The following is a 13193-nucleotide window of genomic DNA, read 5'->3' on the forward strand; positions in this document are numbered from 1 at the left end:
AGTCATTTTGCCAGCAAAATTAAGTCTATATGGCCGCTGTTACCATGGCAACGGTGGATGCGGCGAAGAAAAAAAATAGATTTTTGAGTTGAGAATTGTTATAGGTATACACACCAGTGATGATTGTTTATCCAAAAAGTCCAAAATAGCCAAAAATGCCTTCTTGGCTACAATGAAAAGCTTTATGGTTCTCAACCCCCATTATATTTTTAGTATAGGCCCATGTAGTCATTTTGCCAGCAAAATTAAGTCTGCACAAAGAGTAACGCAGCTGTTACAAATGCGTCTATAGCTAGCTATAGCAGTCAAGTTAGCTCAATCGATAAGGCGTTCGACTATGGTGCGAGAGGTTGCGGGTTCGAACCCTGGTGGTGCCTAGTACGCTCTCGTGGAAAATAATTGAGTTAGCTTGAAATTCCCCTGGACAAGGAACTTACTGCTAATTTGTATCGTTGTAACCCGTACGAAACTCGGGGAGCTGATCCTGGTTGCGATGGTTATTTGTGGAATGTCTAGGGTGTGCGCTCTTGAAGCAGCAAAGTCCCTGATTTGTTGTTTAATGGTTTATGGAATGATGTGGGGCCGTAGTGGTCAGCGACAACCTGTAAAGTGTGCTGAGGCTTGTGGATCAATGTCTAGGCGTTGTGCCTGTGCGTAGCGCACTATAAATCACTTCGCTTTTTTTTTCAAAACTATTAAAAATATGTGAACATAGAAAGATGAGTGGTTCATGTACGCGAATTTTGATACCTTATTCGTCCAATTTCGTTCAATATTAACAATAATTGAATGTAATAGTTTCCTGTTGCCACCCGCTTATATTTGCCAATTTATTAAGGTTTCTGAAAAATCACAGTGTATTGATTTTAAAAGATTTGTCTTATCTTTCTGATGATTTACACAGTTTCTTGCCAATACAGGTAAGATTTATGGTAAATAATGAATTGTAAGCATTTCCTTCTCATTGTCTTCGACCGATTTTGTATTTCTTATACACAATAGCCAAACACTCTTTTGACTGTTTTAGGGTAAGAAAATACACATTTTCTCACTGATACGACCTATCTAACATTTCAAAACAGTGCACAAATGAAATTGTAGCTTATCAAAATAATGAATAATAAAAAGTGATTGCCTCCCATATTTTGAAGCAATTTAGTTTTATTTCTCAGCCTCATGAACTATAGAGGAATCACACTGATGTCAGTTGCAGCTAAGGTGTACAATAGGATCCTACTGAATAGAATCAGGGACCATGTTGATCATGTAATAAAAGTAACCAGGCCGGATTTAGACCAGGCAGAAGCTGGGCACAGCAAACGCATATCCTCAGTAGAATCATGGAGGCTTTCCATAGTTACCAACTTCCACTAACTATAACATTCATTGACTTCAAGAAAGCCTTTGATTCAATCAACAGGAAGATGATGTTTTCTGTTTTGCGGCACTATGGTATCCCTGAGAGCATCGTAAAGGCAATACGTGTACTGTATACTAATTCGCAAAGTGCCGTATTGGTAGATGGCAACATCTCGGATCCCTTCCTAGTGACTACTGGAGTATTGCAGGGGGCTGTTCTGGCCCCATTCCTATTCATTGTTCTCATCGATTATTTGATGACGATGGCTATCGAGGGGAATAACAGCGGTGTTGAAACACACCCGCGTCGCTCCAGGCGTTATCCTGCCAAGGTTTTGAACGACTTGGATTTCGCTGATGATATTGCCTTGCTTGAATCTTCCATCCCGCGGGCACAGGCACAGCTGACCAGAACAGCGGCTGCAGCAGAAAGCCTGGGTCTCATCATCAGTGTTCCCAAAACTGAGTACATGACCATCAACTGCAATCCTCAGCCACCACTCCAAGTATACGGAGAACCCATCAAGTATGTCACTGATTTTAAATATCTTGGTTCCATGATGGGCTCTAGCACCAGTGACCTCTCCCGACGGAAGGCGCTTGCTTGGTATGCATTTTGGAAACTGGAGCATCTGTGGAGAAGTCCAACAATCACTGTTGCAACAAAAGTCAAGCTGTTTAACACCACTTGTGTTACAGTATTGCTCTATGGCTGTGAGTCCTGGGTGATATCTACTGATATGGAAAATAAGATCAACGCTTTTGGTACATCATGTTACAGGATAATGCTGAACATCAAGCGCACCGACCATGTTAGTAATGAAAGGGTCTATGCCATCACCAACACTGTGCCTCTTATCAACTCTGTCAGATCACGACAACTACGATTCCTGGGACATATCCTGAGGATGCAGGAAGATGAACCATGCAGAAGATATGCTCTCTACACCCCATTACATGGTAAAAGAAGACCTGGAAGGCAAAGAACATCCTACTTGTCTTATGTGCAAAAACTGTTGGGGGATTTCGACAACTTTCTACTGCCAGATGCCATTGCCACTTTGGCTTCAGATCGTAGTACATGGAGAAACTTTGTAGTCGCCTGCTTCGCAGCCGAATGAAATGAAGTTTTATTTCGTATTTAGAAAATATATATATCATAAGCTTTAAAATGATATATTATTTGTGACCATCCCGGCATCTCAAACCGCTCGTAAAGTCGGCAAATTGTATTTCGAGTTACAGTCCAAAATGTGCATAAAACTTGTATTCATAATATACCTAATAATTCTCCTACAAGTTTCTCATTTTAGTCCAGTCAAACACCAATCTTTAATCCTATTGTTGAAGAGGATAATAAGCTTATACTTATAGTAAATAGCTTTAGTCTTTGTTTGCTTTGGCTAAATCCTGTTCAAGTGGTGGGTTAACCAACAATTAACAATGAGAGGACATTCCTGAACCTCGTTGACTTGGGAATGATTTGAAGTGACCGCCAATTATGACCATTTGATATTTGATACCAGCAATGTAGAAAAAGAGAAATATTGTAGCACCAAAATAATGTACACTTTTACTGAAGGAGCAAAGTTTAACAAGCCATAACTCCATAACTTGGATATCGTTTGAAGTCAAATGATATATCATTGTAAAGCTTATGATATATATTTTTTAAACACGGAAGAAAACAAAATTGACCAGGGGCCGACTTAACGAGTGTTTCGACGTGGATGGTCACATTTGACTTCACACGATATCCAGAAGCAGGGTTATGGTTTGTTGAACTTTTCTCCTTCAACAAAATGGAACTTTTTTCGGTTCTACGTGTGTCTCTTTTTCCACATTGCTGGTAATGGTAATAAATATCAAACAGTTATAATTGGCGGTCATTTTAAATCATCCCCAAGTCAACGAGGTTCAGGAATGTCCTCTCATTGTTAATGTTGGTTATACATACCTAGATAAAATACAATGCTTTGTAACCCACCACTTGAACAGGATTCGGCCAAAGCAAGCAAAGACCAGAGCTATTTAAGAATTCTATAGAAATAGATAGAAGCTTATTATCCTCTTCAACAATAGGATTATTGATTGGTTTAAAAAGTGTTTGACTAGCGCTATCAAAATGAGGTACATGTCGCACCAACTTGAGGTACCTATGAATACGACCTTCATGCACATTTTACACTGTAACTCAGAATACAAATTAGGACATTTACGGCTCATTCGTCGTGTACGGTTACATATTATTGATAGCCAGCTTATGCATGTTATGAAACACACCGGGCCAAATCCTGAATGGAAATCAAAACGCGTTTTGCAAGGGTTTATCGTGTAAATCACAACTAGTCATGACTATGCAGGACTTCACCAGCAACTTTGAAAGCCAGATTACTACAGATATTGCAGTTTTGGACTTTCCGAAGCATTTGACGTGGTACCGCATCAAAGGTTAATCCATAAGAGGCTCATAAGCTTGGTCATGGCATGAGGGGGAACGTACAGAAGTGGGTTAATGCTCTGCGTGCTAGCCATGCACTTCAACGGAAAAAGGTCAAGTTTTGAAATATTGTCTCAAAATATCAAGAGCTATCTTAAGAAATACTGAACCAATACTAGGCTTGCTTGTACTCATTTTAATGCATTTTTCATGCTGATTCCAAATATGGTCATAAAAATTTACATTTCTGAAATTTTTGAATTTTGATTTTTTTTTGTCGTCTGCAGTCGACACCCGCGTGAAGAGAGTTAATTAATTGCTCATTCCTAACATTTCTGGGTATTTTTTTCAAGCGATTTTCAACCAGACCCTTGATTTTGATGAAAGATCCCCTTTTACCGCTACGGTTTGGGAGCTGACGGCATGCAGTACGCCTTCAGTTCCTAAAAGACCCACCTCCTCAAAATTACGAGGGAGCATACACACCAAAAACAAATTATGGTGTGCCCCCAGGTAATTTCCCAAAGAATAGGACGTGTGTAAATGTCAATTTGTTTGGAGTATATTTGTTTCGCCTTTAAAGTTTTAGGCCTCTTTACGTATTGTGGTGTAGCGCCACCTTGTGTTTAGAATCAGACAGGAAACAGAAAAATGGCAGCGAACCTGAGGTGTTTAGGGTGCATACCACTAAATCCGCCTGTGAAGCGGTTTCCGGTAAAAGTTTATCACGACTATAGTCCCAACTTTACATAAAAATTGTGCAAAATCGGTACAATATTAACAATTTTAGTGTTGCAAATCGTGTTTTGCTAGAACTTGTGAATGTGATCTCTACTAATTTGAACAAAAACGCGAAAATTTGAGTGATGTTTACGATGATGAGCGCATGAACACACGAGGTCAAAACGCGGTTAGCAGTCGGACGTAAACACGGGAAAATCGGGCCTTTTTATATAGCGCTATTTTTCTCAAAAAGTAGACCTAAAATATGGTGTCATTTTCAGATATGTTATGCAGAATTTTGTTCTGATTAAGATGATATCAAATATATATTTCAAAGTAAGACGTAACTCGACTTATAGCCTAAAACGAAACCCCTATTTTGCACGTAAAGTCTATGGAAAGCTATTTTGTGGCATGTACCCTTTATACTTAATCAACCATCGTAATATGTGACGTGTCATGTCATAAGGAGACACTTTTGGGCAGGCTATCAATTTTGAGGTTTTTACATATCTTAAATAAAGAGATATTTTGCTCCACAACGCCGTTTTTCCCAATAAAATTGGACATTCCAAAGCGAAGATATTGAGTTCGTAAGTTATGGTATTAAAAATTGGAAATTGAGATATCGGCCTTTAAAAATATTATTGACAATGTTGAGAGTAGGAATTACCTCGAAAAATGTCTCGAGAAATACAAGATGCCAGCATGGACTGTAGTTATATTCCGGTCTGAAACTATCAGACAATATTTTAAACAATAATAACATCACAAATTCGCAACAAACCCAAATTGTGAAATAATCAGCCTGGGCAGATTTTTGGCTATTTCTCCATTTACGATCCTGCCCAAAAGTGTCTCCTTTTGACATGACACGTCACATATCATCGTAAAATCATCGTTTAACTCAATCAAGTTTAACTACTATATTCTGAATCCTTGTGTGATAATTGTTGCGTTTTGGGGTCTTTATGGTGCGTTATTTTAAGTCCCAGGTTTTGGCTGCATTTTATACTGATAGGGAAAGTCCTGTCTCACGGCATCTACAGAATTTGGCGAGTTTCGTGATGAAAAGTAGGCCTACCCTACAGAACGGTTGTTCATAAAAACTTTTTGTTCCGCAGGAACTATATTTTCAGATTGATCAAAACACCCAGTACCAGTTCTCATCATATCCTGTTTGTAAAACTTACTTGAAGCGTGAATTATATGTGTGAGAAAGAGACTGTTAAGAGGTAAAATGATGTCTCTTGTACACTAGGTTGTCAAATAGTTGATTGGTTTTATACGCCGTAGAAGTGACGTAGTTAATCGGATTAACTACCATAGCAATAGATTAATACAATTTTGACTATACCGCCCTGCACTACAACGTTAACGCGTTACCGATGCATTGAACCATAGATGTCAAAGAAAGACTGATCACTTGCACCTGTAAGATTAGTATCTTTAAAAGGAGCGGTATTGTATTCAATCTATGTGTGCTGACCTACACAGGTGATTAGTGTAATCTGCTTGTAGTGCGGAGCGATCTGTTCAAAAATTGTATTCATCTATTGCTATGGTAGTTGATCCGATTATGACGTCACTTCTACAGCGTGTAGTCATGAAAGTGCATGGAGGTCAGGAGATGTAACCGAGACAATTATCTTCTGTTTATTAGGTAACAAGGCATCTCATTGGTCCTGCTGTTTTACATCACAATGGCCGAGTTCACAGTTCATTGACTTTTATCTGTATTAGCTATTGGATCTTGGGATGTGACAGCAAAGTAATGACAGAAATACAATACTCTCATACCCAAAGCCAACAAACATTTTTTACCATTTAAATTTTGTAACTTTGCCTTGCAGAGATTCGGCTCAAATTTATAAACTGGCAATGATTAATGTGTACTCACTTTCACGTATTTGCCCTAAAATGAACAGTGAGGGCACTGCCCTTCGGTGGGAGTTCACCAAGGAAATCAGGTCCACAACTAGCATCTATGCATACTAAACTGCATACATGCACTATAGTATTTTTGTGAATGATGATTGAAGTAAACAAATACTTGGTTTCACTTGTCAATAGATTTTTTATTCATGATAATTATGCATGATGGTTTAAAGTATAACATAATTTCCCTGTGCATCATTTAAACCATGATATATCAAACATTATCAAAAGTGTTTCATTAGCACCGTGCACTATAAGATAAATCTTGAAAGTTTCACATGATTTTAAGTCTTCCACAGAAGCTCACAGTATTATATAAAATTGTCCCAGCCAGTGTGAGACGTATTGGAATACACCAATTTTGGCTAATAAGGTCAAAATGTCGGTGTCTGAACTGAATTAAGTACGTTTTCAGTACAACTAATGGATTTTACCACTTGTTTTGTTGATGTTTTAGACCTTTTTAGCATACTAGTTTAATACAATTATTACGCGAGTACACCGGTCCCATGCAAGCCATTTAACAACTGCTTTATTATGTGTTTCTACACCCCATAAGTAGTTCGACTAATTCAGCTAAATTATATCAATGTTAATCGTTTCAAGCAAACACAAATGATTCATTTCATCCTTATTTGTTTGTTTTTTTGATACATTTATACATTTTTTCAACAACATTACAAAGAAACCAGCAATTGAGCCAATCACTGGTTCCAATAGTGTCATTTCTCGGATGACTTTTAACAACCATGACAACTAATGCTGCACATACACAGCAGCAAATGAAACAAAGTTTTCTATGTGTGTTAAAAAATACTGTCTGGTTTAATAGGAAGATTAAACGAGAACTTACCTTAGTTCGAAGTTTGATCCTTATTTTATGAAGATATGGTGAGTGGAGGAATAAAATGAGAATAGAAACACCGCGTGCGAATCAGCCTTGAAAGTAATGAGGCTAGCTTGATAATAATAATATAAAAACCAAACAGGTAACCTCACAAAAGGTGTGTTGTCTTGCTTATTGCATATTTATGAAGACTTGGGTATGGGAGGGAGGGCATTTTATTCCTCCACTCACCATATCTTCATAAAATAAGGATCAAACTTCGAACTAAGGTAAGTTCTCGTTTAATCTTCCTATTTTATTTCGATATACGTGTCGAAATAAAAGGAGACTTTAAAGCAAGTCTAGCCTCATAGCACAACAACAAACTGAAAACAATGGTAAGTTTTCACCAACAAGAAGTCTTTAATCATACATGCAAAAGTACATCAGAGTATTGTCCTTCTTGGACAACTTGTCTTGTAATATCAACCATTACCAATTTTTTGCTTGTTTATACACAATACATGTTTACTTTTTAATAAACATAGTAAGAGCCTTGGGCTACTTGTAGAATGTAGAGTTTCTTTGTTTTCTTTACGTGTTTTACTCCAACACAGCATTAGCAAATTCACTTTGTTTCACAACAGGCTTATTGTAATGTTGCTGGAAAGTTTTTTCCCCAGACCATCCTGCTGCAGCTAGTATATCTGTAATAGGTACATGTCTAGAGTTTGCCGCAGAACAAGATGCTGCTCGTGTTGAATGTGACTTGAATACCTCTATATTGACACCTGCTGCTTTCATAGTACGTTTTATCCAGCCTGAAATAGTGTCCTTAGTAACTTTACCATGTGGCTTTCTAAAACTAATCAGCAATTGCTGCTCATCTCCTCTTAAACTTTTAGTAACCTTAATATAGTGCTGAAGCACTGAAAGCACACATACACGTTTATCTACATTATATGATTTGAACTCAATTTTCATTCCTACATTACCAGGCCTAGACTGTTTAAGCAATTTTGAGCAATAAAATGTTATGTCGTTACTGTGAACCACCATGTCTTCTAAATTTAACATGTGAAGTGTCTGTACTCTTTGCCCTGTAGTCAATGCCATCAGCATTGTAAGTTTGAATGTCAAATCTCTCAAACGCAATTGATTGGTTGGATGTAGAGATTTCAAATAATTCAACACAATTGTGACATCCCAAACTTCACTGTATCTTGGTAATGTAGGACGAATTTGAAATACACCCTTAATAAATCTTGTTATTAAGGGATGAGTAACAGCTGTGTGAGCTCCTGGTATAATAAGAAATGTAGATAGTGCACACCTACATGTATTCATAGCACTATAACTTAAATTGAAATTGCTGAACTGTTCAGTAAGAAAACTGAGAACAGGGCCTACATCCGATTGCATAGGATTTATAGTGCCCCATCTACTGCAAAAGTCAAGCCATCTTGTAATATACACATGGTACTGTTTAGCTGTTGAGGGTCGCCATGATTGCTCAATAATGAGCAACGCCTCCTGCGGAACTCCTTGCTCTTGCAGTGATCTCCGGACAATCTGCAACACAAAAGGCGTAATTTATGAGTGAGTGGGTGTTTTACCCCTGATATGGGCTGAGAGATGACACCTTTGGGCAAGAGAATGGGCTGGGCAACCAGCATGTGCAATACTTTAGCAAACCATGGCTGAGTAGGCCATTTAGGGAGTATAATAATGCCTTCTGCTTTTTCCATTTCTATTTTCTGGAGGCAAGTATAGATCAAACAGAATGGAGGGCAAGCATAAAAGAAAAAATTTCCCCAATTGACTGTAAATGCATCAGTCGCTTCAGCATCTGGGTCAGGTTTCCATGATATGTACTTGGTTACCTGCTTGTTCAGTCTAGATGCAAATAGGTCAATATCTGGCTGACCTAGCCGACTGCACAGTTCATCAAAAACACCCTTGTCCAGCATCCATTCCGTTTGATCTTGGAATTTGCGGGACCTTTGATCTGCGATTACATTATACTCTCCGGGTAAATAAGATGCGGACAGCCACATATCATGCTCAATGCACCACTGCCATAGCTCCTTTGCCAAAGCATTGCACCCAGTTGAACGAGTACCCCCCATATTATTGATGTAAGTCACCGCTGTTTGGTTGTCACATTTAACATGAACATGTTTGTTTTTCATTTGTTTACAAAATGCTCGCACCGTAAAAAATGCAGCTAGCAACTCCATGGTGTTAATGCCTGATGACTCAAACAACTGCTGTTCCTGGGCATTCCATTTACCACCAATCTCATCAATACCATTTGTACCACCCCATCCTAAGCCACTGGCATCACTTTCAATCTGTATATCTGCATTAGGTACCTGAACCTGTGCCCTAGTTGTTTCCTGATCAATGTTGCAAATCCACCAATCCAGATCATTTCTAGCAGATTGTCCCAAAACAGTTTTTGCCTCAAAATTACCAGCATTATGCTTGAGAGATACAATTTTTGTAATTTCCAAAGCTCTGTAATGCAGTTGGGCATATTGAACTGCAGGGGATGCTGCGACTATTTTCCCAACAACTTCAGCTATTTGTCTAATGCTTGGTTTTTGTTTACGCAAGAGTTCAATACACCTGTTCTTAATATCAAGTCTCTTGTCTCCTGTTAATGACACTGTCATGTCACATGAGTTTATCACAAAGCCTAGGAATTTAATTTGTTGTGTTGGCTCAAATATTGATTTTCTTGGGTGAATAATAAACCCCAGCTTAGACAAGACATTGGCTGTGTGGTGCACTGCCTGTTCTGCTTCCTGTTTTGATGGAGCAATAATGAGGGTATCATCTATGTACCCAACAATACAGTAACCTAGGCTCCTCAATTTGGAAAAAGGTGGTTTTAACACTTTGGTAAATAGCCTTGGAGCTGAGGAAAGTCCATTTGGTAGAGCTTTATACTGATATAAAACACCATTCCAAAGAAATTTCAGATATTTCCTATGCTGTTTTGATATGGGAACTGAATAATAGGCATCTTTGAGGTCGATTGAAGCCATGTAGCAATCATGAGAAATTAGCTTTCTTGCAACTTCAAATGTATCCATTTTAAAGTGCTGATAGGTCAAGTATTTATTTAATTGGGATAGATCTAGTATCATACGTCTACCTCCGTCCTTTTTGGGACGTGAAAAAATATTTGACCAAAAATCACCCTCTTCTGGTTGAGTACGTTCAATCACATCCTTCCGTAATAAGGATTTCACTTCCTCATCAATTGCATTTGTTTCCATTTCTGACAAATTATATGGATGTGGCTTAACAGTTTGATAAGGGGCAATTCTTTAAAATCTAATCTATAGCCTTTAACTGCCTCTATAATCGAAGGATCCGATGTATATTTATACCATTCAGATACACATGACTTCAATCGACCACCTACTATACTTGCATCACTGCACTCACCTACCTCTGCAGGTTTTACTACTGGCTTGGTCTGGTTTGAGTAGAGGGTGCTTTCCCTCTGTTGTACAGTTTCTGGGGAGGCAATGTCTGGCGCCACTGCGGTTGCTGATATCCCTGACGGTACAGCGGTTGCTGGCGGTAGGGTGCCTGCATCTGGGGTGATCTGTTCCCTAAAAAAGGTCCAGGGCGATACTGTCCCTTCTCTGATGAAAGTTGGATTGGGGCATGCCTTGAGAAGAATAGGGGTGGAACCTTGATTCTTCCCGAAAGCCTTATATGGCTTCCCCTGTTTTGTGCACATCATGACAGCTTTTTTCTCCTCTGTAATATCTTTCACATTACGTTGGAGATCATCTCCAAACAGGAAATCTGACCCAGTTTGAGTCTGGCACAAGTGGCCATAGGCCGGGTTTAGTTGAGGTTTAATGTGGTCCTTCCGAGCATTGCTCAGTTCATAGTTTGCATTGCACAGCAGTGCAACCACCTCTTCCAGCTCTGATGTAAGCTTGTCATCCCCAATGAAGCGCATAAGAGCACACATTCCACCAGTTAAAGAATTCTGGATTCTTTGTAAGCGTATGTCAAATGCACGTGTCTTAGGAGTCATTGATGCCCAAATGGGCGGATTTACCTTGGGCGATTTAAGCCGAGACAGGTTGGAGGGTGCGATATGTTTTGCAAGTAACTCTGCGATCTTGTTTTCTTTCAGTTTCATCTCCAACATGGTATTGATCTCTGTTGTCAATTCCCCATTAAGAGGAGGCCCCACCTCCGCAACATCGGCAAATTTCCTTGCAAAGCCCGTGGGCTTTGCTGCTGGAGGGGGTGTATCTTTAGACACGTTTTGTTTCTCAGACTCTTTCACCAAGTCACTAATAGTGCTCAGCACCTGCTCATTTAGTTCCTCTGGGGCAGCAATAGCACCAGTGCTATCATCATAAGCATGAGTTTCACTCATAGCGTCACTGGTCATATCCATGACATCATGTTCACCCCCGCCATAATATCCATAATTTGGATAAGCATTTTCACACTGTTCACCGCTCATTGAGTCGGAGTCATGGTACATATACTGCATATTACTATTGCTAGCATATTCTTTCTCTATCTTGTCAATTCTGGCTGTAAATTCAGCCTTTTGCTCACGTGAATCTCTATGCATCTGGATCAAGAGTTTCTCAATTGAACCCAGTCTATCAGTTTCAGTATCACCAGTCTTAGAACTAGTATTGCCCTGGGGCTGCTGTTTGCCTGGCTTCTTCTTAGGCACAGCCGAAGGAACTGGCAAATCTTTTTTGCTTGTTTTGCCCTCACCACGTGTAGAGCTATGCTTGTTGGCAGCTGCCGATTGTATCGACGCTGACTTAGGCGACATACCTGTCGAATTCTGCTCCGCCATTCTCACGTGCGATAAAAGTGGATGAAAATGATCCTATTTCGCCGTGATAGCGTAAACTATATAAATAGCGGCTCTCCGACAATGTCAAATAAAACGACAAAACTGTTTTTGTCAAAGAAATGTGATTTTGGACCGCAAAAATCGTCAAATTATTCGGAGCTCACAGCTTCCGACGCGGTCCCAATGCACAGCAAATGTTTCTCTGATTCGCACGCGGTGTTTCTATTCTCCTTTTATTTCGACACGTATATCGAAATAAAATCACTACTGCATGTATATAATTATATAGTTAGTTAGCTTTGCATCAAAATGTTCTTGTATAGTACTGGATGGACTGGACTAATACATATCATATGTGACCGTACAGCACGAATGAGCCGTAAATGTCCTCAATTGTTTTCTGAGTTACAGTGTAAAATGGGCATGAAGGACTGAAGGTCGTATTCATAGGTACTTCAATTTGGTGCTACGTGTACCTCATTTAATGAGATACACGTAGCACCAAATTGAAATACCTATGAATATGACCTTCATGCCCATTTTACACTGTAACTCAGAATACAATTGAGGACATTTACGGCTCATTCGTGCTGTACGGTCACATATTACAAAAATGATTGAAAATCAATGCCGATGAGTCAAGAAAGAGTAGAGTTATTGTTTTCAATACCAGTAGCCCAGTAGCGGAACTTTGTCCTTTTTAAGGACTCTTCTTGTTTTATTTTTAGTACGGTTAAGATTATTTTATATCTGGCGAAGTAATATAAAGTCGCACACAGTCGGACTTAAATCACTTATTACCGGTCTTAAATTAGGTCGGTAATAGTATCGGATATAAGTGGCAGTGTGAATTAGCGTCGGATATATCCGACGTAATGTGCTTTAAATCCGACAATTTGTTCACACAGTCGGACTTAAATTACGTCGGTAATCGGATAGTCGGGTATCTACCAGGTTTTAATGTGCATCCCCCCAGGACTCTACCAAACCAACTTTTTAAGCTTCCTTTTATGGTCCTATAACACATTCAAGATGTTAACAAAAAATAT

The 13193-nt window shown here is 39.1% G+C and overlaps 1 protein-coding gene across 1 annotated transcript; it reads right to left on the minus strand.

Moving 5' to 3' along the window:
* Positions 1 to 8724: 8724 nt before the first annotated feature.
* LOC140157497 (uncharacterized) lies at positions 8725 to 12402 on the minus strand. Its single transcript, XM_072180702.1, has 2 exons — positions 10746 to 12402; positions 8725 to 8858 (listed from the first exon to the last, which is right to left on the minus strand). The coding sequence occupies exons 1-2, from the start codon at positions 12142 to 12144 to the stop codon at positions 8800 to 8802; spliced, it is 1458 nt and encodes a 485-aa protein (XP_072036803.1). The 5' UTR covers positions 12145 to 12402; the 3' UTR covers positions 8725 to 8799.
* Between the last annotated feature and the right edge of the window lie 791 nt (positions 12403 to 13193).

Source organism: Amphiura filiformis, chromosome 7 (assembly GCF_039555335.1).
Source record: "Amphiura filiformis chromosome 7, Afil_fr2py, whole genome shotgun sequence".
NCBI lineage: Eukaryota > Metazoa > Echinodermata > Ophiuroidea > Amphilepidida > Amphiuridae > Amphiura > Amphiura filiformis.